Below are 25,027 nucleotides of genomic sequence, written 5' to 3'. Positions count from 1 at the left end.
GGGGTGGTGAAGGCATAATACAATATACAGTTGATGTATTACAGAATTGTACACCTGAACCCTGTATAATTTTATTAACCAATAAATTCAATTTAAAAAGACATGCATAAGTAAGTAATAAAAAAGCGGGGGAAATAGGATGAACAAAATCAAGTAAGGAAAGATAAAATATAGTGTATACTCTGTTGTGGAGCGGATGCGAGTGAACGACCACTGGAGCCCAGACCAAATTAAAATTTAGGGAGCCTTTATTAGCCGGGCGGCCGGACGACCCGGCAACTGCTCTGCCATTCTCCACGCAGGGAGACCAGAGAGCAGCAGCGACCCTTTGTGTAGGACTGCTTTTAAGCACATTAACCACATCTGGTTTTTGCAGAACAAGTAACCCAAGACAAAACAGTTTTTCCCAAGCAATGTCAGGATCATGCCAATGACGGCCATGTTATTCACAGGGTCATCCTGTTCTCCAGAAAGCTGACAGTGTTCTGTGAAAGAAAGCCTACGTGCTGGGAAGGGGCCATGAGACCCTGTCTCAAGGCCTGGCCAGGTGTCAGCACTGACAACTCTATCTGGGGCATAGTCCATGGCCTCTCTGGAGTGCTCAAAAATTCCCACTCTCCAACACTCTTTAATGAGAAGTTACTGAAAAATAAAAAATTATATGCTATGTTTAGAATTTAAATCCTACTTTTCCCCAGAAATACAATTAAGGTAGTTAATAAAATATAGCAAGTGATTACCAAAATGGTGAAAATATGCAATACTTTTTATTCCCCAAGATTAGTAATGGCAGTTACTAGAGGTTTAAGTTTTAAAAGGCTCATACAAAGCCTCGGTTGGTTAGCTCAGTTGGTTAGAGCAAGCATGTCAAACTCAAAAACTAACACAGGCCAAATAAACAAGGTTTAAGTTTATGTGGACCGCAAAAAAAAAAAAAAAGCTTCAATTTTCATAGAAATGTAGGTTTATTTCGATAGAGGCATGCTGAATACAAAGGGCTGAAATAAATGAGTAATCGTTAACATAAAATAATAGAACATTTTAATAAAAATTAATATTTTTTCTTGAACATTAACTTACCAGTCACTGAATAACTGCACAAATTAATAAGCGTAACACAAATAAACCTATTTTTTTTTGTTCTCCGAAAGCAAAATATTTCCTGTTGCCCGTACCAAACAAGTCAGTCCAAGACGACGTGGCAATCAGCTGCTAAAATATTCATTGCTGGTATTAGTGGAGAAAAATGGTGCACCTGCACATAAGGCCCATAAGGGAAATGAACGCAACACAATTGTAGTAATCAGTCATTAGTGAACGTTGTAGTCCGTTATTAATAACTAGAGGCCCGGTGCACAAATTCATGCACGAATGGAGCCGGCCCGCCCCGAACGGGCCTATTGGGCCGGGTTGGCTGCGGGGAGGGGTTGTGGGTGGTTGGCCGGCCCTGCGCCCTGGTGGAACTCCTGGTTGAGGGGACAATTCGCATATTAGCTTTTTATTATATAGGATTATGTATAACAGGATATTGTAAAAATTAAGTTACAAAATTTTTATTAAAACATTTCTTACAAACCATTATATTGGCTGGGCCACAAAAATATTCGTTGTGGGCCACATGTGGCCCACGGGCCACGAGTTTGGCATGCTTGGATTAGAGCATGGTCCCTATACACCAAGGTTGTGGGTTCAATCCTGGTCAGGGCACATATAAGAACAATCAATGAATGCATAAATAAGTGGAATAACAAATCAATGTTTCTATCTTTCTTCCTTTCTCTTTCTCAAATCAATAAATAATTTTAAAATAATATAAAATAAAAGGTGCATACAGGGATGGAATCATCATCACAGATTCCACCAGTTATAAAGACTGAAGACCTCTTTGTCAGTGTTTCTTAATGTGAAATTCCTGGAGCACTATGGGTTCCATGAACCCCCTGAAGTTATGTACAATCTATTGTGTGCATATGCAGTTTTCTGGAATACATTCCATAGCTTCTTAAAAATCAGATTCTCAAAAGAGGTTCATGACATTCCCTCTATCTCCCCAAATTAAAAATGAGCACTCTGGCCCTAGCTGGTTTGGCTCAGTGGATAGAGCGTCATCCTACGGACTGAAGGGTCCCAGGTTCGATTCTGGTCAAGGGCACATGCCTAGGTTGTGGGCTTGATCCCCAGTGGGGGATGTGCAGGAGGCAGCCAATCAATGATTCTCTCTCATCATTGATGTTTCTATCTCTCTTTCCTTCTCCCTTCCTCTCTGAAATCAATAAAGATATATTTTTTTTAAAAATGATCACTCTGGAAAAAGAAGAATTTGCTTACAAATTGGTAATATTTGGTTTAGTTTCTTGTTTTCAAGAAAGAAAGATCCATTTAGTCTTATGATCTAGTATCCTGTCTTTTCCATTTCATATTTGTGTGTGGGAGGTAAGATTAGTTTACATAAGTTTCCATTACCAACCAGGTGTGGTTTACATTTTTAAGATATCAAGTTAAGAAGAAATCCAGGTTTGCAAATCTCATTTTTAATCTCTGTTGCTGTTTATTATTTTGCTTGGTTTCTTTTTCAATTCAATTCAAATTTGAAAGGGTGGCTCCTTCTTTGAATTGCTTTATGATTTTGTTTTGGTAAATATAAAGCCAAAAAAAATTTTTTTAACTCCCACAAAGTCTTTCCTCCTATTTAATGAAGACATTTGAGGATTCCATCAAACATTTTCACTGAGCCCATTTCAAAACTAACAGGTAATTAACAGAATTCCGGCAGCTCTGTTAGTCGGGGTTTTCTGGAAAAACAGAAGCAAGAGGATATGTACATATGTAAAGAGATGCATCGTGAGAGATTGGATCACCTGATTTTGGAGACTGAGAAGTCACTCTGCAAGCTGGAGGTGCGGGAAAGCTGGTGCTGTAGTTCCAGTCCAAGACCCCAGTTCAAGGGCCAGAGAAGAGGTCTGAGAGGATGGATATTCCAACTGAAGCAGAGAGAGAGCATTTTCCCTTCTCATACCTCTTTGTTCTATTCAGGACCTTAATGGGTTGACTGAAGCCCACCCAAATGGGTGAGGCAATCTTCTTTACTTAGTCTACCAATTCAAATGCTAATCTCTTTCAGAAACTACCGTAAGGACACAGCCAGAAAAAATGTCTTTCCATCTATCTGGGCATTCCTTAGCCTAGTCAAGTTGACACATAAAATTACCCATTACAGCAGCCAGTCCTGCATAAATAGTCATTTTAAGTTAAAAGGTGAATATTCTCCCCATAGGGTCCCTTGAAGCAATCATTTATTTCTGAAATCTTAGTCACCACATTTGAGTAGTCCTATTCACAAAGTTCTATTTCATGGTCTATACTCGTAAAACTACTATTTTTTTCTAATTAAAAAATATTTATTGCCTGGACGGTGTGGTTCAGTGGGTGAGTGTCGACCCATGAACCAGGAGGTTACAGTTCAATTCCTGGTCAGGGCACATGCCTGAGTTGTGGGCTCGATCCTTAGTAGGTGGGGTGCAGGAGGCAGCCAATCACTGTTTCTCATGTATGTTTCTATTTCTCTCTCTGAAATCAATAAAAACATACTTAAAAAAATTTTTTTAATTTATTGAATTTATTGGGGTGAAATTGGTTAAAAAATTATATAGGTTTCAAGTGTCGTGACACTTCATCTTAATTTCCATGAGGAATCACATAAAACCTCAGGCAGATTTGAAATGATAATGCATTTCAGTGACTAAGTATATAGTGCTAAAAAAGAGGTGCCTTTAATCTCATTTATACTACTGAGAAAGAGGAGTTGGGTATTATTGTAGGAAATAATTCTTCAGGCAAAAAAGGCAGAGAGAAATTACGAGGACACACAAAGTCTGTTAGATGGTGGTGTTCCAATTCAGCTGCTCCACATTGGAGGTGAGTAGGAAATGGGCCTGAGACTTCCAGACCGCTGCTGAGTCAGGAATTTTAAGATGGGAAAACAAGCAACATCTTAATTCTACATTAAAATACCAATACACTTGAGGAAAAAAAAATGTAGAAAAATGTTTGGATGTGTTCTCATTACTGCATAACAAACTACATCCAAAATGTAGTGCTGTAAAACTGAAAGATGAACCATGATGAAAGATGAAACAGAGGGCCGGAGACCATGGGATACCAGGACACAGGCTTTATTGGCGATCACCCTGCCGGCCGCCTTCGGGGGGGGGGGGGGGGGGGGGGGGGGGGGGGAGGGGAGAGAGAGAGAGAGAGAGAGAGAGGTTGAGAGAAAGAGCTTGAGAGAGCTTGCCGGGGTGAGAGTGCCTTTTAAGGGGAGGAAAAGAGGGGACGGGGCTTAGGGCACTCAGCCCACGCTGATTGGTGGTTTCATGTGAGGTACATAAAACAATGGCCACTTATTGGGAAGCATGAGATTTGGTTAGAAAGTTTGTAAGGACATAAAAAGGGAAAAGGGAAGTGTGTGGAAAGCCGCCTGCCCTGTTTATTGGAATTCTGACTTAGGGGAGACTTAGGAGAGTGTCAAAGGCGGCGCCCCTAATTATTCCTTGACCTTTACAAACAAGTCTGTGCATATGCAGACCCCGGGTGTTTACTGGAATCCTTATGCTTAATCCCTGGATGCCCTTGCCAAGAGGACAATGTAAACACATGTGTCCTCCCAAGATTACTCACCCTACTGATTGTATCGAAAGATAAAAATTCCAATAAAAGCCTAACGAGGCAGGCAACCGAGGTGGCCTGGTCACTTCGGCCAGGACATCCCTTAGCCTCTCCCCCATCTGTTCATCTGTCGTTCAGGGGCTGCTGGTCAGCCCAGGCAGCCGTTTGATTGTATCCATGATTTTATAGGTCAGGAATTTGGGCCAGGCTTGCTGAGTGATTCAAATTTTATCATTTCTTTCTCATATACTAGGTGAAATACCCCCCCTTTTTTTTAAATATGGTTTTTATTAATTGGTTTTATTTATTTATTTTTGAAAGATAGAAAGTGAATATCTTTTATATTTTTAATCAGCATTTTGTGTAATTAAGGATTATTTTTTTAAATTTCTTTATTGATTAAGATATATGTGTCCTTATACTCCCATTGCCCTCCCCACCCCACTCATGCCTTCACCCCCCTGTTGTCTGTGTCCATTGGTTAGGCTTATATGCATGCATACAAGTCATTTGGTTGATCTCTCGCCCTTTACCCCCAGCCTCCCCTACCTTCCCTCTGAGGTTTGACAGTCTGATCAATGCTTCTCTGTCTCTGGATCTGTTTTTATTCATCAGTTTATGTTGTTCATTATATTCCATAAATGAGTGACATCATGTGATATTTATCTTTCTCTGACTGGCTTATTTCACTTAGCATAATGCTCTCCAGTTCCATCCATGCTGTTGCAAATGGTAAGAATTACTTTTTTTTTTTTACCACAGCATAGTATTCCTTTGTGTAGATGTACCACAGTTTTTTAATCCACTCATCTGCTGATGGGCACTTAGGCTGTTTCCAAATCTTAGCTATGGTGAATTGTGCCGCTATGAACATAGGGGTGCACATATCTTTTCTGATTGGTGTTGCAGAAGACCAACGAAAAACCAAGCGACGCTTTTAGAGAAAAGGAGTGACACTGTTTATTTATGCCAGCAGACCCAGAGGAATAACTTCCCAAATCTGAGTAAAGTAACATGCAGGGGGCTTCTCTTCTATATCTTTCTGGGGTCTTTGTCCTGCAAATATGGATTATGCTTCTGGTCCTTTTCACGGGCTTTGCAAGAAGGCCCCCAGGTGTTGGGGGTCTCCAGGCCATATCTGATGGTCTGGCCTGGCACCAGTGTTAATAACCCTCCCTCCGGGGCAGTGCACTATTCACAGTTTTATAGCCTCTGTAACAGGTTCTGCAAGACAAGTTTCTGGGAAAGAGGTAGTGACTTAATTATAGGTTATCAAGAATGTACATTGGGCTTGCTGGCATGGATTCAGATTGCTAGCACCCCCCTTCCCCCCAAAATATCAGGGTTACATTGGAATTAGCCCTTTTTAGCCTTCTCCTTGGTGTTTTTAGTTTCTTGGGATATATTCCTAAAAGTGGTATCACTGGATCAAATGCGAGTTCCATTTTTAGTTTTTTGAGGAAACTCCATACTGTTTTCCACAGTGGCTGCACCAGGCTGCATTCCCACCAGCAGTGCATGAGGGTTCCTTTTTCTCCGAATCCTCGCCAGCACTTGTCCGTTTGTTGATTTGTTGATGATAGCCATTCTGACAGGTGTGAGATAGTACCTTATTGTCGTTTTGATTTGCATCTCTTGGATAATTAGTGACTTTGAGCATGTTTTCGTATGTCTCTTGGCCTTCCTTATGTCTTCTTTCGAAAAGTATCTATTTAGGTCCGTTGCCCATTTTTTGATTGGGTTGTTTATTTTCCTTTTGTTAAGTTGTATGAGTCTTAATTGGTTTTATAGAGAGAGGAAGGGAGAGTGATAGAGATTTTAGAAACATAGATGAGACAAAGTTCCATCGGCTGCCTCCTGAATGTCCCCTACTGGATATTGAGCCCACAACCCGGGCATGTGCTCTGACCAGGAATTGAATGGTGACCTCCTGGTTCATGGGTTGCCGCTCAACCTCTGAGCCACACCAGCAGGGCTGGAATACTTTTTGATTGATTTCTTAATGAACCCTTCACAGAATAAAGGCAAAATAAAAGCTTGGTTCTTTTCCTCTACTTACCAGTTTTCATGATAATGAATTGTCTTCTTTCATTCTCCAAAAACAACCAGTTGTGTTATTTTTTTTAAATATATTTTATTGATTTTTTTTACAGAGAGGAAGGGAGAGGGACAGAGAGTCAGAAACATCGATGAGAGAGAAACATCGATCAGCTGCCTCCTGCACACCCCCCACTGGGGATGTGCCCACAATCAAGGTACATGCCCTTGACCAGAATCGATCCCGGGACCCTTCAGTACGCAGGCTGACGCTCTATCCACTGAGCCAAACCAGTTTCGGCCTGTGTTATTTTTTTAATACCATAAAGAACTTGTATATTTGATGGCTTTCAAAAAATTGCAATTTTAGATCTTATTGAAGTTCAAAGTACCCCATCTTTGGTCAATAGTAGAAGCCTCTTCAAGTTGACTCCTGAATCTTTTGAAATGATAATAGTGGTCTTTGATAATTTCCTCGTTTTTTGATACAGAAAGATATTCCAGGCTCATCCTGAACATTTCCTGTCCCAGACTGGAATCTGTTCCTTTTTCCAAGAAGTTCTGATTTCCGCCCTGGCCGGCTTGGCTCAGTGGATAGAGCGTCAGCCTTCGGACTGAAGGGTCCCAGGTTCGATTCCGGCCAAGGGCACATGCCTGGATTGCGGGCTCGGTCCCCAGTAGGGGGCGTGCAGGAGGCAGCTGATCGATGATTCTCTCTCATCATTGATGTTTCTATCTCTCTCTCTCTCTCCTTCTCCCCTCCTCTCTGAAATCAATAAAGAAATATATATTTAAAAAAAAAAGAAGAAGTTCTGATTTCCTTTAGTGTTGAATTATATTTCAAGACCATAATCTTAGAGGTAGGGATGTATATTGGGCTGGTCAGTTCCTAGGCCTTTTCGGTGGTCACAGATAGGAAACACACACACACACAGGTTATGGATGTATGTATATAGTATGTGTGCCTGTGTGTGTGTATGTGTGTATAAAACTTGGTAAGTTTCTACTGATAATTCCAATTCAAATAAAGGACCACTTTGCACTTGAGGATTTGCACCCCAACCTCTCTGTGTCATATCTATTCTTCTTCCTTCTTCTTGATAATCCTTATTCTCAAACAAAAAGAAAATAATAATCATTTGTTTTACCCAGTCTTAGAATAACAATGCTAACACACTCCAATACAGTTACTGAAAAGTTAAAAAATATTTTTATATGTTTTTACCATTCTCCCTCCACTTTAACAGGTGTGCATTGGCAGATTATATAAGCATTATATACTATAATGTTTCCTTTTAAACATCATATTGTCTTTGTTTTACATCTATATATATATATAAAAGACTAATATGCTAAGTGTCCCTCCAACCATCTGACTGGTCACTATGATGTGCACTGACCACCAGGGGGCAGACAAACAACACAGGAGCTGCCATGACGCGTACTGGCCATTTACAAAGAAACTGGCACTGTGGACCTGGCACCGACAAAGCAACATTCGGCTTCCCCCAAGTGGGACACAGGACCCGCCACCACTCCAGAGCGAAAGCCCACAAAATCACAGCCAATGCTGCTGAGACCCCATGCTGCAAAGTTCAGCCAACAGCTCAGCCCAGAAACGGTTGCTGTGGGCACCAGGTAATGGCAACATGTAGCAATGCCCAGCTTCCTCTCCCTATTGACTAGCCTCCTTGAAGTTTCTTCAGCCCAGGAACACAACTTGCTTTATAGCCAGGTGCAAACATTTTACACTTTAACCAAATGTCTATGAAGCATTTTCCCATGCCTCATCTCATTTGATACTCACAGAAGTCCTGGAGTAGGTAGATAGGAGACTCGGTAGAATCCTATTTTATTTTCATTAGCTGGAAAACAGAGATTTAGAAAGTTTAGAAACTTGACCCGACTAAAAAGAAGTAAGAAATGCTGGACCTTGAAAATGACTTCAGGTTTTCTCACTGCGCAGAATATAGTCAAACACTGTTACAGTTAAATATTTTACCCTTTGTTCTCCCTGCATGATCTACAATAATAATCTGCTTCGTGTCAATATTTACTGCTGTGTTGCTGACAATTACTGGAAAGAGAAGTCGGGGTGCTTTACTGGGCTGGAAAAAGTTTAGCTAAATCAGAAAGCAGGTCTAATTAAGCAAGTTTATCTATATACTAGAGGCCCAGTGCATGAATTTGTGCATGGGTGGGGTCCCTCGGCCTGGCCGGTGATTGAGCCAATGGGGGGGGGGGGGACTGGCCAGCCAGGGGGAGAGGCCATGGGAGATTGGACGGCTCGGGGGAAGGACTGCGGGAGGTTGGCCGACCCCAGGAGGTTGGCTGTGGGATCGCACTGACCATCAGGGGGCAGCTCCTCCATTGAGTATCTGTCCCCTGGTGGTCAGTGTGCATCATAGCACCCGGATGACCGGTTGTTCGGTTGCTTAGGCTTTTATATATATAGATATAAAGCTCTCACTGGCGCCAATCACACGTGCGTGTTTCCATCTGTCATTGTCGATCGTGAATTTGGTTGACACTTCTATTATAGAGAAAGGGCGAATAGTGATATTAAAATATTTCTTCTAATTAATTTCCTTTCAATGTGTACGAACTCATGCATCAGGCCTCTAGTGTAACTATATAGTTAATCCTCAATCTGTCCTTACATCATTGTTTCTATAGACATTTAGGTTTTATGAAATCCATTCTCTAATAGATTCTTCAGGAGTACTCAGGAGAACAACATCCTCAGAGTTCTTGCATAATGTTAATAGCTTATTTGAGCCTTTATATTTGAAAGGCACATTTGCTCAATATAAAAGCCCTGGATCACATTTTATTTACATCCTAAATACAGTTATCCCATTTTCTTCTGGCATGAAGACTTGCTGTTAAAACTGTGATAATAATATAGTTTTCTGTTCCTTATAGGTCAGTTACTTGCTTTTGTCTAAGTGACTCCTATTGTAATTATGTTGGATCTTCTTTGCTAACCTTGAATATTCATTATTTTCTCTTTAAATCTATTTACCTTTCTATTTTTTTTTTTAGTTTCTTTCCCTTTTTACTCTACTCATCTTAAGGTATTATCTGTTATGTTTATCTATGTGTTACATCGAGGTTAATCTTCATTTCTAAGATTATTTTTTTCTTTTACTTCTCTTTCTTTCTTAAATAATGTCACTTCTGGAGGCTAATTCCAGCAGGTCATAATTATGCAAGAAGTTCATCAGAAGGCTGGTGGATCTTGGGGCTTCAGCAGGGCTGAAAATCTGCATATATTATTACCTGCTGCTATAATAGCTGTAGGCATTTCCACTAACCTGATAATCTTTTCCTGTTTACCTGCTGTTGGCGGAATAGCTGAAGGAATTTCCCCTAACTTGATAATCTTTTCCTGTTTATCAAACTTTACCTGTTTGCACTCCTAAAGGGCCAATGTGTTTCCCAGCAAATAAAAAGCCGTGGGTCCTGACATTCAGAGAGGCCACTTCACTAGAAAGTGGAGCCTCCCCAGGCTCCCCCATGTCTCCCAAATTTATATTTCATGCTCAGTCTCTTTATTCAATTTATGCACAGCCCTTCTTCAGATTCCTGAACCCTTGCAGCTGCGGAAAGACCCCAGCATGTACCTCTTTTCTGAAATTTTAAAACTTTGGTTTATGTTGTTCTTTCATGGCATGCATCATTCTGAAGATACTCAGCTTTTTAAAACATTGATTTGTGGTTATCTATATGCTTAGGCATTTTACCTAATTATTATCATCATTTATTCACTCAACAAATACTTACTGAGCATGCACTATGTGCAGAAAGGCTTTTAGCTTGAAATTGAACCACACAAGCCAATCAAGATTATTGTTCTATGCAACTACAGTTTTGTGGTTGTGTGCCCTGGCCAGTGTGGCTCAGTTAGTTGGGCATTGTTCTGTGCACCAAAAACATGTTGGTTCAATTCCCAGTCAGGGCACATGCCAGGGTTTCAGGCTCTATCCCCAGTGGTGAGCATGCAGGAAGCAGCTAATCTATGTTTCTTTCTCACATCAATGCTTCTCTCTCTCCCTCTTTCTCCTCTCTCTCTAAAGATAAATAAAAATATTTTGAAAATTTTTGTGGTTGTTTACTATGCAACAAAAAGCTAATACACCATATTTATAATTACTAAGTCCTAAGTGTGTTTAGTCTCAACAGAATATTTTTATATCATGAATTTTCTGTTTTTGAAATCCTCATTTATTTGACCCTGTCATCTGGATTTATGTCTTTAGACACGTTAAGAAAAATACATTTTCCAGGAATTAAAAACATGAAATTGATTTTTTCTTCCATAAATGAATAATATTTATGTGATCTAGAAAAACAGAGTCACAATACTTGCCCTCCAGATCTTTGTAGATATTGCATCATTACCTCTGGCATTTAGTTTAGTTCATAACTTTAGACAGACTATTTTTTTTGTCCCTTTGTAAAGTGTGCCTTAACTTTTACACAGTGGTTTTGAGCACCTGGGCTCTGGAATTTTCCGCTCACATAGCTCCAAGAAGGATAACCAACTTTCCCCAGGTCCTTCTTGCTGAGGGCCAACAGTGCTTCCAGTATCCCTAGACCTAACATGTAGTAAAAGGCCCCTCGGCCCAAAAGGTGACCAAGCGATGGGGTGCGGGTAAATTTGCCAAATAAAATACAGGATACCTTGTTAAATATCAGACAGACAACAAATAATTTTTCAGTATAAGTTAAGTTTCAAATATTGCATGGGACATATTTGTACTAAAAAAGCATTTGTTGCCTTGCCAGTGTGGGTCAGTGGTTGAGCATCTACCTATGAACTAGAAGGTCAGGGTTTGATTCCCGGTCAGGGCACTTACATGAGTTTCAGACTCAATCCCCAGTAGGGGGCATGCAGCAGGCAGCCAATCAATGATTCTCTCTTTTCATTGATGTTTTTATCTCTCTCTCCCTCCCTTCCTTTCTGAAATCAATAAGAATATATTAAACAAAAAGAAGTTGTTGTTTAACATTCAGATTTAAGAAAACATCTTTTTTTTTTTTTTTTTTTTACAAATATGGCAACCCTAAGTGGTAAGAGTTGGACATTTGAGCTGGGTGTCCATATTTGTGAGCAGAAGGCCCCTAACAATATTAGAGTAGGCTGTGGTTAGATCTGTCTGAATATAAAGCAAATATTCTTTTTTATTTATTGCTGTTAGCCAGAGAGAGGAAAGGAGAGAAAGAGAAACAGCAATTTATTTATTTATTTTTTATTGTTTAAAGTATTACATATAGTAGGAGAAACATCAATTTGTTACTCCACTTATTCGAGCATTCATTTGGTTGATTCTTATATGTGCCCTGACCAGAATTGAACCTGCAACTTTTTGGTGTACGGACGGATGTTCCAACCAACTGAGCTACCCGGCCAGGGTGAAATTCCAATTTTTCAGGCTTTGTTACTGAATTTTATGAATCCAGGTACATGTTTTATTGCGTGCCCACATTTGATAAATCCGTGGGTTTGTGTTACAATTCAAAACACTGATTTATAAAACAGAATGCCAATTTAAATTTACAATGACCCACATATTTGGCAGATCAATGATGTGTAGTCATTTCTTTTTAACAAGAGGGTCAAATTACAACTCAGAAAAGTGCCTGTTTAGTCTAGTGTTAGAACAACGGGAATAAATATTCTTCGGGTAATATTCCCATCAAGATAGACAGGTGAGTGAATTGTCATGTTCTCCTCTAAGAACAATCCAGCCAACAGTGAGGAGGCAGTTTGTAGGCTTTGAAGCTCAACATACCCGGGTTTTTACTCGTTACTAATTAACTACTTAGCATCTGCAGGCCTCGGGTTCCTTACTTGGTAAAAAAAAAAAAAAGAGGCTTCTTGAAAGGGTTCCGATTATACACAGGAAACATTTAGCACAACATGGTTACTATACTATCTATATGTTACCTAAACCATAGATGGTAACATATCGAACATTGTGTCACACGTTCCTGCTCTGCTACTTTTTGCCATTGTGCTTTTGATTATTGTTCTATTTAACAACTCTCTGGCCAACCTAGAGGAACGGGCCACCGAGCGTCTTCCCAGGCAGAGGGGCGGGTTCCAGTTACCATGACAACGGCGCGCGCCCAACCATTTTCCGCTCGGGCATCGCTCGGGAAAGAAGAAAAGCTCAGGCGGCGTGTTGCGTCATCACTACGCGCTCGCAGGCTTTCTCCGGGTTATTTTGGGAAGTCCCGGCCCGGCTCCCGTCGCCCACGCCAGAAATTATTACTGTTTCCCTTTTCCAACCCTTTGTTACATCGCACCGAGCCTGCGAGACGGTAAGTGCCGGAGGGAGGAAGAGCGAGAGGGCCAGCGGGCGGGGGAGCGTTCCCAGAGAGGCGGCGGCACCTCCGAACCTGGCCCGCGTTGTCTCGGTCCCCTCCGCTTCCTCTCAGCTGGGCTCGCGCCGCGTCAACTTCCGGGCGGGTGCCCGCCAGCGCGGCCTGCGCCGCTCCCCGTCTCTGGCCCCTTTGTGTCCCCGCGGTGCCCAGGCGCGGGCCCCGGCACGTCCGTCCTCCGGGCAGGCAGCGCCGTCGTGCAGGCGCCGCTCGCCGTGGGCGGGCGCGCGGCTCGCAGGGGGGTTAGCGGGGGACGTGCCCGCGCGTGCTGGGGTAAGAGGTTGCACGAGGGTCAGCCTGTGGTTTGAGGAAGGAGGGGGGGGTGTGGGGGGTGGGGGTGGGGAACGGAGGGGCGTGAAAAGAGCAATGGAAAGATTAAAAAAAAAAAAAAGAAAAGAAAGAAAAAAGCCACCTTCTCCCCGTCGTGGCCTAACAATGAGGCGCAGCCATAATAGTCATCCCGAGCCACTGGCACCTTTGCGGTCTCTTGATTTGCCTTGGGAATGAACCGCTCTGGCTTTGTGTTGTACTGTATCTTGTGTTCATGGCCTCTTTTTTTTTTTCTCTTTCTGTTTCCTGTAGAGAGTTCATTTTAAACTCCCAATCCCACAAGGTGGTGGTGGCTGCCAATATGAATCTTTTCAACCTGGACCGTTTTCGTTTTGAAAAAAGGAATAAGATTGAGGAAGCGCCCGAAGCGACCCCTCAGCCCTCCCAGCCTGGCCCTTCTTCACCAATCTCTCTCAGTGCCGAGGAGGAGAATGCTGAAGGGGAGGCCAGCAGGGCAGCCAGCCCTGACTCAGATATAACTGAAAAAACAGGTGAGTTATCATGTTGCAGACGGATGGGACATCAAGAGAGATTTTTAAAAGAGGCAAGGCAGAAGAGATGCCAGTTTTCATTCTTGATGTAACACGTGTTAATGCATTGTCTTTCACTGTGCCCTTTTAAAAACAGTTTTGGGACGGTCACAGGCCCCATGTACCTCCAACTGAGCATCCATTCATAACTGCTTCACTTCTATATGAGTTCTTGGAATATGGTCCAACAATGGAAGTTGAAGTCAGAATTCAGGTCACCTTTAGGTCAGTCCTATGAATCACCTAGTTATTTGGCCAAGTGTTGCCACTGATTCCAGTATTTCTCCAAAAAATACTGATCACCTCCTATGAGCTAGCTTTATTCAAGGTGTCTGAGGACAACCTCTGTGAACAAAAGATCGGATCACATTCGGATTTTCCACTACTTGGCTTCCTGGAGATCCCCAGAGTGCAGAAGAATAATTGGTATTCTTTATGGTGAACGAGCCATTTTAACCTCCAGCAGGTTGTCAGGGACAATAGGGTTTGAGAATAAGCCCCAAATTAGCATTTCCATTTTAATCTGTTATTCGACAGTTACAAATTAGAATATATTTGAATTCTTACTACGTTTTGACATAGTGCTTCACATCCTCGTTTAATTGGCACAACAATCCTATGAGATATTATCCACATGTTGCAGAAATGAGACACAGGGAGGTTAAATTGTTAGGAAGTAGGAATAACCAGAACTCAAATCCAAGCAATCTAATTCCTTTTTTTCCCCCCCTATTTTTTGTTAATTCTCACCTGAGGATATTTTTCCCATTGATTTTTTTTTTTTTTACTGTTTTACATTAGTATAAATTTTTAAAAATTTATATTGTTGAAAGAATTACAGATGTCCTCCTCCCCCCCATTGACCCCCTCCACCTCATTCGAGCCACCCCCCCGCCCCATGCCTTCATTGCAGTATTGCCTGTTTTCATGGGTTATGCAAATAAGTTCTTCCGCTAATCTCTACCTGCCCCTTTCCCTCTGAGATTCATCAGTCTGTTCCTGATTTTTAGAGTAGAGGGGAAAAAGGGAAGGGAGGAAGAGGGGAGGGGGAGAGACACATCAGTATTAAGACACATTGATTGGTTGCCTCCCGCATGCACCACAATCACACACACCCCAATTGGGACTGGGTATCTAACCAGCAACCCAGGTATATGCCCTTAAGCAGGAATTAAACCCGAGATCCTTTCGTGCACAGACTGACACTCTTAACTACTGAGCAACACTGGCCAGAGCCAAGCAATCTAATTCTTGAGGGTGAAAGGGATATTAGAAGTTTTATTTTAATGTTTATTCTAATATTCTCCTTTATGATGCAAAACTCTGTATTTCACAAGCAGTTTTAAAATTAATGTGGCCCTGACAAGATTAGTGACATGTATGTCTTAACTCTAGATATCTCTATTTTGTTTGGTACTCTTCTGTTTAAATGTAACAGTGGTTAATGTTGGCAGAGTCCCTACACGGTCATTGGAATGCCATTTTTAAATACTTATAAATGGAACATGGTGAAATGATTTGTTTGGTTGGGTTAAGTAGTAAGTAGGAGTCAAATTTTGAAAGTCTTTCTTTGTCTGAAGAGCTTTGAACTTACCTGAATTCTGTGGGAAAGCACTGAAGGATTTAAGCACAGGAGGGATAGCCCTTTGTTTATTCTTTTAACAGATAATTTGATTTGTATAACATGCTATAGTTAATGTCTACACATCCAGGTACTTTACTATTTTAACAGTAAATACATTCATCTGTTTCTTAGGTAGTTAGGGCAGAGAGGGTTGTAGGCTTGGAATTTTGAGTCCTTAAAAGCCTCTGTTCATCGTTTTAGTTTTTTTTGTTTTGTTTTTCTTTAATATATTTTATTGATTTTACAGAGAGAGGAAGGGAGAGAGATAGAGAGTTAGAAACATCGATGAGAGAGAAACATCGATCAGCTGCCTCCTGCACATCCCCTACTGGGGATGTGCCCGCAACCAAGGTACATGCCCTTGACCGGAATCGAACCTGGGACCTTTCAGTCCGCAGGCCGACGCTCTATCCACTGAGCCAAACTGGTCAGGGGCATCATTTTAGTTAAATGGGACATTGGATAAGTCACTTAAAATTGAGATCCACAATTTTTTTGTTATGTAAAATAAAAGCACTTTGTAAACTGCGATTCAATGGAAATGTTATAGTTATTTATCAATATTAGTAATGTAAAATTCTTAATTGCCTTTTTAAAAATATATATATTTTTTATTGATTTCAGAGAGTAAGGGACAGGGAGAGAGAGTATCATCAATGATGAGAAAGAATCATTGATTGGCTGCCTCCTGCATGCCCCCTACGGGGGTTGAGCCCACAACCTGGACATGTGCTCTTGACTGGAATTGAACCTGGGACCCTTCAGTCCACAGGCTAACGCTCTATCCAATGAGCCAAACCAGCTAGGGCTTAATTGCCTTTTCTCATCGGAAGATGTTTTTCTGCTTTACTTTTTTTTCTGTCTGAGACTTTACTCCTTTTTATTGGGACTTTTTCTTTGGTACATAAATTCATCTTAAAAACTGAGGTTACCTTTAGGAATCATATGGTCAGTCTTGATGACACTGGAAAATATAAAAATTAAGTTAGTTCTGGGAATGTTAAGAATTCATCTTGTTAGGAATAGAGAGAAAGCTTTGCTTTAAGAAGAGAGTATTGTAAATGGTACCATGAATTTTGGAGAATTTTGAAAACTAAGGCTAAGTTTTTAGTTTACCTTATAAGTACTAGGGATCCATTAAAGACTTTTCAGGTAGAAGGGTAAAATGACGAGAAAGTTGTTTAGTAAAAAAAAAAAAAAAGTCAATCTAATAGAGGGTAGGGTTTGAAGAGAGATACCATTTAGGAAACTTATAATTCAAACTTAGTGATGGCAGTAGAAATGAGGAAGAAAGAAATGTGAAGAGTTTTCAAGTAAGAAAGGTCAAGGATTTAAAACTAGATTGCTAGTAGGAATGAGATAAAGTGATGGATAAAAATTTTTAGGTAATTGAAAAAAATGGTGGTTTTGTACATCAGAGCAGATATGAAGTACCTGTGGTAAGCCATTGGGCATGCCTTTAAAAATTAAGAATCAGACCGACATATAAACCAGGGGGTGATGGTTCACTTCCGGTTAGGGCACATGCCCAGGTTGCAGGCTCGATCCTCAGTGTGGGGTGTACAGGAGGCAGCCAATCAATGATTCTCATCATTGATGTTTCTATCTCTCCTCCCTTCCTCTCTGAAATCAATTAAAAAAAAAAATATATATATATATATATATATATATATATAAAAGAATCAGCCCTAGCTGGCTTGGCTCAGTGGATAGAACGTTGGTCCAAGGACTGAAGGGTCGGGGGCATGTACCTAGTTGCAGGCTGGTCCCTTTTCCTGGTCAGGGTGTATGTGGGAGGCAACTAATCAATGTGTCTCTCTCACATTGATGTTTCTCTCTGTCTCTCCCCCTCCCACTCTCTATAAAAATCAATACAAAAATATCCTCAGGTGAGGATTAACAACAAAAAATAATAATAAAAAAAATTTAAGAATCAAAGTCTTGTCCCAAACTAGCGTTTTGGAGTAGACCAAAGACAACTTAGCATGGGGGATACAGATACTGAATTAAGTATATTGGCCTTGGCTTGTGGAGAGGACCAGAAACCAAAGGTATATTTAAGATCTAACTTTGGGCTGCATATGAGATTGGAGAATTATCAGTGGGATATGAATGTTTACCTTTGTTTATATCAAATGGTAGATATGAATATTTACCTTTGTTTATCATCATATGGTAACTTCATATTCTGCCATTGTGGGATACTGTTATATTTGCTTATTTACAGTAGAGTGTTAGGGTCTAAATCATCTTATGGGATGGAAATTTATTTTTTAAAATATTTTTATTGATTTTCTACAGAGAGGAAGGGAGAGGGATAGAGAGTTAGAAACATCGATGAGAGAGAAAAATCAATCAGCTGCCTCCTGCACATCCCCCACAGGGGATGTGCCCACATCCAAGGTACATGCCCTTGACCGGAATCGAACCTGGGACCTTTCAGTCCGCAGGCCAATGCTCTATCCACTGAGCGAAACCGGTTAGGGCTAGGATGGAAATTTAAAAAAAATATATTTGTAATTACTCTTTTTTAGCTAATCCTGTTATTTATCTAATTTGAGTTAAGATTTTATTTCTTATTCTCCCTCTGTTACTGTGACACAGCCACATCGTTTCTTGAAAATACCAAGCATAGTCCAATCTTTCCTTCTGCTTCCAAAGCCTTGCTAATATTTGCATATGACTCTCAGCTTCTTCATTGGGGCTTAATGAAATGGTACCCTTTTTAGAAGGCTTTCCCGTGATCACTCTCTCTGAAGTAACAACTCCCCTCCACCACCAGCTTTACTGTATGTATTTATCACTACCTAACATTGTATTTGCGTCTCTCTTATTAAACTGTGATCTTCAAGAGGCACCAAGGGGAAAGGACGTGTAAATATATATAGCTAAAATAGTACAATATGGTAACTCACAGGGGAAGGTACTAAGCAATGTGGGATCACAGTCCAATTCACAAATGATCATTCATTCTTCCTGGGAGGATCAGGAAAAGTCATGAAGAGATGACTAAATGGGCCCTAACCAGTGAATCATTGAATTTGGTGAACAAGAGACGAAAATATATGTTGCCTTAAAGAGTCTATGCTGTGTTTATGGGAGGGGGATTATCTATGGAAGAAGTAGTTTAGGGAAATATAGATGAAGCTGAAAAGAGTAATACAAACTGCTGGGTTTTTAGGGGCCTTTATATTTTGTGAAAGGAGCACTGATTTTATTTGGTAAAGAATAGAGAACATTTCAATATGAGAAGACAAATAATGAAGCTATTGCATTTGAAGCCTAAATGTAGGGAAATGACAGTAGGGATGATAGAGGGCAGTTTAGGGATGTTTATATGATACTAGAGGCCCAGTGCATGAAATTCGTGCATGGGGGTGTGTGTCCCTCAGCCCAGCCTGCACCCTCTCCAATCTGGGACCCCTCGAGGGATGTCCGACTGTCCGTTTAGGCCCGATCCTAGGATCAGGCCTAAACGGACAGTCGGACATAACCTCTCACAATCCAGGACTGCTGGCTCCCAACTGCTTGCCTGCCTGCCTTCCTGATTGCCCCTAACCGCTTCTGCCTGCCAGCCTGATCACCCTCTAACCACTCCCCTGCCAGCCTGATTGATGCCTAACTGCTCCCCTTGCCAACCTGTTTGCCCCTAACTGCCCTCCCCTGCAGGCCTGGGTCCCCCCCAACTGCCATTCCCTGCAGGCCTGGTTGCCCCCAACTTCCCTCCTCTGCCAGCCTGGTCCCTCCCAACTGCCCTCCCCTGCTGGCCTGATCACCCACAACTGCCCTCCCTTGCAGACCTGGTCCCTCCCAACTGCCCTCCCCTGCTGGCCATCTTGTGTCCACATGGGAGCAACCATTTTTGACCACATAGGGGCAGCCATCTTGTGTGTTGGAATGATGGTCAATTTGAATATTACTCTTTTATTAGATAGGATAGAGGCCTGGTGCATGGGTGGGGACCAGCTGGTTTGCCCTGAAGGGTGTCCCAGATCAGGGTGGGGGTTCCCTTGGTGTATGGGGCGGCCTGAGCAAGGGCCCTATGGTGGTTTTCAGGCCGGCCACACCCCCTGGCGACCCAAGCTGAGGCCCTGGGATCTGGGATTTATTTATCTTCTATAATTGAAACTCTGTAGCCTTGAGTGGAGCCAAGCCTCCTGCTTGCTCTGTGGCCGCAGCCATTTTTGTTGGGATTTATTTATCTTCTATAATTGAAACTTTGTAGCCTTGAGTGGAGACCAGTGCTGCGGGAAGCATGGCTTTCTCCATTGCCGGGGAAACCCAAGCCTCCTGCTCGCTCGGTGGCCACAGCCATCTTGGTTGGGTTAATTTGCATAGTTGCTCCTGATTGGTTGGTGGGCGTGACCTGTGGATATAGCAGAGGTATGGTCAATTTGCATATTACTCTTTTATTAGCTAGGATGTATTTTGTGGTATTCAGTGAACTTGAAAGGTAAATCTTCCTTGCTTACACAGCTGGGTAATTGACACTGTCAACTGAATTAGGTGGTACATTTAGGAGGAGGATGCCAAAACAAGTTGAGTTTGAGTTACTTTTCATATTTCAGTAAAGAGGTTTAATAGATGGTTGTACATCAGAGTTTGGAGCCTGAGAAATCAACTTTGGAATTATAGTTGTGGTAGTTAACAAAAAATGTCCTAAGCAAGTTGTCTAGTAAGAAACATCAATATTTAATGATGATCAAAGGAAGGGAAATCAATGATATATGTAAAGGATGACTAGAATAGTCAGAAATGATAGTATCCTAAAAGTTAAAAACGAAGTATAGTGAACAATATCAAATGTAGAGAAGTCAAGTTCGATAGGGACTGATCAGGGACCAGTTCTCTTGGAAATTAAAAGTTATTGTTGACCTTTGTTTCAGTAGAAAGTCAAGGAGATGACTACTCTTTATGAAGGGAAAGAGAAACAGCTTGACAGGGAAGCAGTTTCAGGAAAAGATGTTTTAGGATTATTGAAAATTGAATATATTTGTAGAGATATTTTACCTAAGGTGGGAAGAGGAGTGAAGGAAATAAAAATAGGTGGGTTCATAGATTATTTTGAGGTTGGAATGAAGGAAAGTTTTAGTATGTGCTTGATGAATTTCTTTTCTTGGTGACATAAATGTCTTCTAAAGTGGTTACCATTTCAATGTGGTTGTCCTGTTGAAAGTAATAGTTGTTTATAAGTGAGAAATTTTAAAATTATATCAGTTATCACTGCTTTGCCACATACAGCTTATATGATCTTGTGTACATCAGCAGTTTTGGACTTCACTTCCTTTGTCTAGAGGTTCTCTGAAGTCCCTGCAAAAAGTAAAATGGATATGATTCTTTGAATGATAATGCAGAATATATAATTTTAGTGTCATGAGTCTATAACCATTGGGTGTTACTTAGTCTTTTTCAGATGTGTGATCCAAAATGTGAATCATCTTTGTGTAGTCATTCTGGCTTCTTAAATATCTGTGCTTGAAAATCAGTCCTTGGTAAAAGATTTAGCGATGAATTGTTCCAATAGAAAAATACAAGCACTCATCTATACTAATAATAGAGGAATATGCAAATTGGTCGGGGCGCCCTCACACAACAACTGAACAGCAGGCTGTGTGGGACGACCAGGGCAGTGGTGGGGGGGGAGGGGGCGGGCAGTGAGGGGTGACGAGGCCGGCAGAGGGAGGGCAGTTAGAGGCGATCAGACCGGCAGGGGAGAGCAGTTATGGGTGATCAGGCTGGCAGGCAGAGGCAGTTAGGGGTGATCAGGTTGGCAAGCAGGCGAGTGGTTAGGAGCCAGCGGTCCTAGATTGTGAGAGGGAAGTCTGACTGCCGGTTTAGGCCCGATCCCTGGGACATCCCCTGAGGGGTCCCGGTTTGGAGAGGGTGCAGGCTGGGCTGAGGGGACCCCCCTCCCCGTGCATGAATTTCGTGCACTGGGCCTCTAGTACTTAAGTAAAAATCATAAGTACATTTAAAATGTACATTGTTTTGTTTGTGTTTTCCTTCTATACCTCTTTATGTGCTTACCTATTGTTTTCTTCAAACTACAGTGTTATAAAAAGTTAAGTGATACAATGTTGTGTAATGAAGGGAGCATTTACTCTTCATGTCAGTTCATGTAAAATATGCTATACCTCATTTTTAAATGACTACAGTGTTTTACCTTGTAGATGCATTGTAGTTCATGTAGATTCCCATTAATGGACATTGGTTATTTTGTTTCTTGTCTTCTTTTTCTTTTTCTTTTTCTTTTTCTTCTTCTTTTTTTTTTTTTTTTTTTTGCTGTCAGAAAATGCTGTAGTGAATATCCTTTTACTCAGATATTTTTGCATGTGTATAATCTTATGGGAAATTCCTGGAAATAGAATTGGCAGAATAGAGGGAATAAAAATAACATTTTAGTAATAGCCAGATCACTCTCACAAAAGTTTTACCGGTTTGTACCAGAGTACAGCTTGGTTTTCATTTTCAGTGCACAGGATGATGCCCAACCAACTGAGCCACACTAGCCAGGGCCAGCTTAGTTTTCAGATGTCTGGTTTTTAATACTAGACCAAAATATTGTGAACCAGTTTAATCTTTAACAGGCTAGCTAGCAATTAAATTGCTTTATTTTTAGTCTTTATTTCTAAGGTTAAATATGTTTTCATTGTATTAGCCATTTGAATATTTCCTGTGTTCCTTTGTTTTTTTCTTTTTCTGATAAATGATTTATTTATAACTTTTTAAAAAATATGTTTTTATTGATTTCAGAGAGGAAGGGAGAGGGAGAGAGAGATAGAAACATCAGTGATGAGAGAGAATCATTGATCAGCTGCCTCCTGCACACCCCACACTGGGGATCTAGCCCATAACCTGGGCATGTGCCCTTGACTAGCATTGAACCCGGGACCCTTGAGTCCGCAGGTCGATGCTCTATCCCCTAAGCAAAACCAGCTAGGGCAATGATTTAAAACTTTTAAATTTTCTTCTTTTAATTCCCTGTTTGTTGTTTGCCATAGAGAAATTTTACATTTTTATGTGGTCAGTTTATTTATTCTTTAAGGCTTTTGGTTTTAGATCCTCAACAGGCATTCCCTACTACCACCTAAATACTTTATCCATATTTCCTTTTAGCAAAACTGTGTTAACTTTATTTTTTTATTATTATTTTTAATATATTTTATTGATTTTTACAGAGAGGAAGGGAGAGGGATAGAGAGCTAGAAACATTGATGAGAGAGAAACATCATCAGCTGCCTCTTGCACACCCCCTACTGGGGATGTGCCCGCAACCAAGGTACATGCCCTTGACCGGAATCGAACCTGGGACCTTTCAGTCCGCAGGCTGACGCTCTATCCACTGAGCCAAACCGGTTTCGGCTTAACTTTATTTTTAATTGTAGTAAAATGTACATAACATAAAATTTAGCATCAACTATTTTTAAATGTACAAGTTAAGGAGTGTTAAATACATACACAGTATTGTGCAGCCAATTTTCAAAACTCCTCATCTTGCAAAACTGAAACTCTGTGCTCATTAAATAATTAACCTGCTATCCCCAATCCTTGGCAGCTGCCCTTGTACTTTTAATTTTTTTTAATTGATTGATTTTTAGAGAGAAGAAGGGATTGGGGGAGAGAGAGAAACATTGATTTGTTGTTCCCCTTATTTATGCATTCATTGTTTGATTTTGATTTTTAATATATGTATTTTTATTGATTTCAGAGAGGACTAGAGAGGAAGAGAGAGAGAGAGAGAGAGAGAGAGAGAGAAACATCAATGGTGAGAGAGTCATTGATAAGCTGCCTCTTGCATGCCCCACACTGGGGATTGAGCCCACAACCCAAGCATGTGCCCCAATCAGGAATTGAGCCATGACCTCCTGGTTCATAGTTCAGTACTCAACCACTGAGCCACCACGGCCGGGCCATTTTGGTTGATTCTTGTATATGCCCACACCAGGGATCAAATCTGCAATCTTGGCTTATCAGGTTGATGCTCTAACTAGCTGAGCTACTCGTCCAGGGCTTACCCTTGTACTTTCTGTCTCTGTGAATTTGATTACTGTTGACACATCATAAAAGTGGAATCTTATAGCATTTGTCTTTTTGTGAATGACATTTCATCCATGTACAGGATGATGTTTCCATTGTATATATACATTAATTTTGTTATCCATTCATTCAAGGATGGATACTTGGGTTGCTTCCATCTTTTGGTTCTTGTGACTAACGCTGCTATGAAGTAAGTGTACAAGTACATCTTTGAGACCCTGTTTTCAGTTATTTGGGGTATATACCCAGAAATGGAATTACTAGGTCATGTAAGAACCCACCGTATGTTTTCCAGGGCAGCTCAAAATGTTATTTTCCCACCAGCAGTGCACAGGCTTCCAATTTCTTCACAGCCTTGTCAACATTGTTATTTTCTGTTGGTCTTGGTTTTGTGTTTTTTTCTGATAGCTAAACTGATGGATAGGAGTTGGGTTTTGTGTTGACTGTTTTGTTTTTAATGTGTGTTTGTAAATATGCTTTTATTGACTTTTAGAAAGAGAGGAAGGTTGGGGGAAGAGAAAAACATCGATAGAGGAGAGAAACATCCATCGGTTGCCTTCCAAATGTATTCCAATTGGGAACTGAACTGATGATGACCTTTTGATGCATGGTACCACACTCAACCAACTGAGCCATACTGGCCAGGATTTAGGTTATCTTTTTTAACCTTAATCTCATTGGGAATCCTATCTAATAATAGAGTAACATGTAAATTACCATCACTCCGCTACGCCCACGATTGGGCGGCGGGAGGCTGGGGGGCGGGACTCGGGGTGGCCTATCCGGCCATTGAGAGGCACGGATCCGCTGCCACTGAGGGGGGCTACCCTGCTGTTGAGAGGCGCAGGAGGCGGGACTCCCGCCCCCTGCACCTCTCAACGGCCAGATCCGCGGCCGCTGAGGGGGCCTGCCGCGGACACCCAGCTGCGCCTCTCAACAGCAGGGTAGCCAGGTGTCCGCGGCAGACCCCTCAGCGGCCGTTGAGAGACGCAGGGGGCGGGAGTCCCGCCCCCTGTGCCTCTCAACAGCAGGGTAGCCCCCCTCAGCGGCCTTGGACCATCAAAAGTGGGGGAGCTGGGTGCCTGTCCGCTGGTGCACCAGGCCTTTCAGAAGCCTCCGCCAAGCCGGAGGCTTCTGAAAGGCCTGGTGCACCAGCGGACAGGCAACCAGCTCCACCGCGAAAAGCGAAAGCATGTAGGAGACCCTACACGTGCATGATTCAATCATGCACTGGGCCTCTAGTTTATTATAAGGAGTAAAGAAAGGGTGGCACAGTTTTCTCCTTTGCTTTTTATGTGACATTGACAAGTTGTTTCAGAAATATTTAATAAGAAATATTTTTTCTTATATTTGAAATATCATCATTAGAGTTTAAATTTCCATTTGCATCTTATGAGCCATTAATCTGTTTCTTTAA

At 41.4% G+C, this 25,027-nt stretch overlaps 1 protein-coding gene across 3 annotated transcripts in view; it reads left to right on the top strand.

Moving 5' to 3' along the window:
• The first annotated feature begins 12,867 nt into the window (after positions 1–12,867).
• Positions 12,868–25,027, top strand: part of SMARCAD1 (SNF2 related chromatin remodeling ATPase with DExD box 1) — a 105,876-nt gene continuing 93,716 nt past the window's right edge. For 2 of the 3 annotated variants that reach the window (XM_079764839.1, XM_079764837.1), the window contains exons 1-2: positions 12,868–13,029; positions 13,672–13,910. In XM_079764839.1, coding sequence (XP_079620965.1) covers positions 13,721–13,910 — 190 coding nt within the window. In that variant the 5' untranslated portion in view covers positions 12,868–13,029; positions 13,672–13,720. Of the gene's footprint in view, positions 13,030–13,074; positions 13,363–13,671; positions 13,911–25,027 lie in introns of those variants that run through there. The other variant, XM_079764838.1, reaches the window with a different exon arrangement.

Source organism: Cnephaeus nilssonii, assembly GCF_951640355.1.
Source record: "Cnephaeus nilssonii genome assembly, chromosome: 1".
Taxonomy (NCBI): domain Eukaryota; kingdom Metazoa; phylum Chordata; class Mammalia; order Chiroptera; family Vespertilionidae; genus Cnephaeus; species Cnephaeus nilssonii.
The sequence above is the reverse complement of the archived record's forward strand: the minus strand, read 5'-3'. Positions and strand labels throughout refer to the sequence as shown.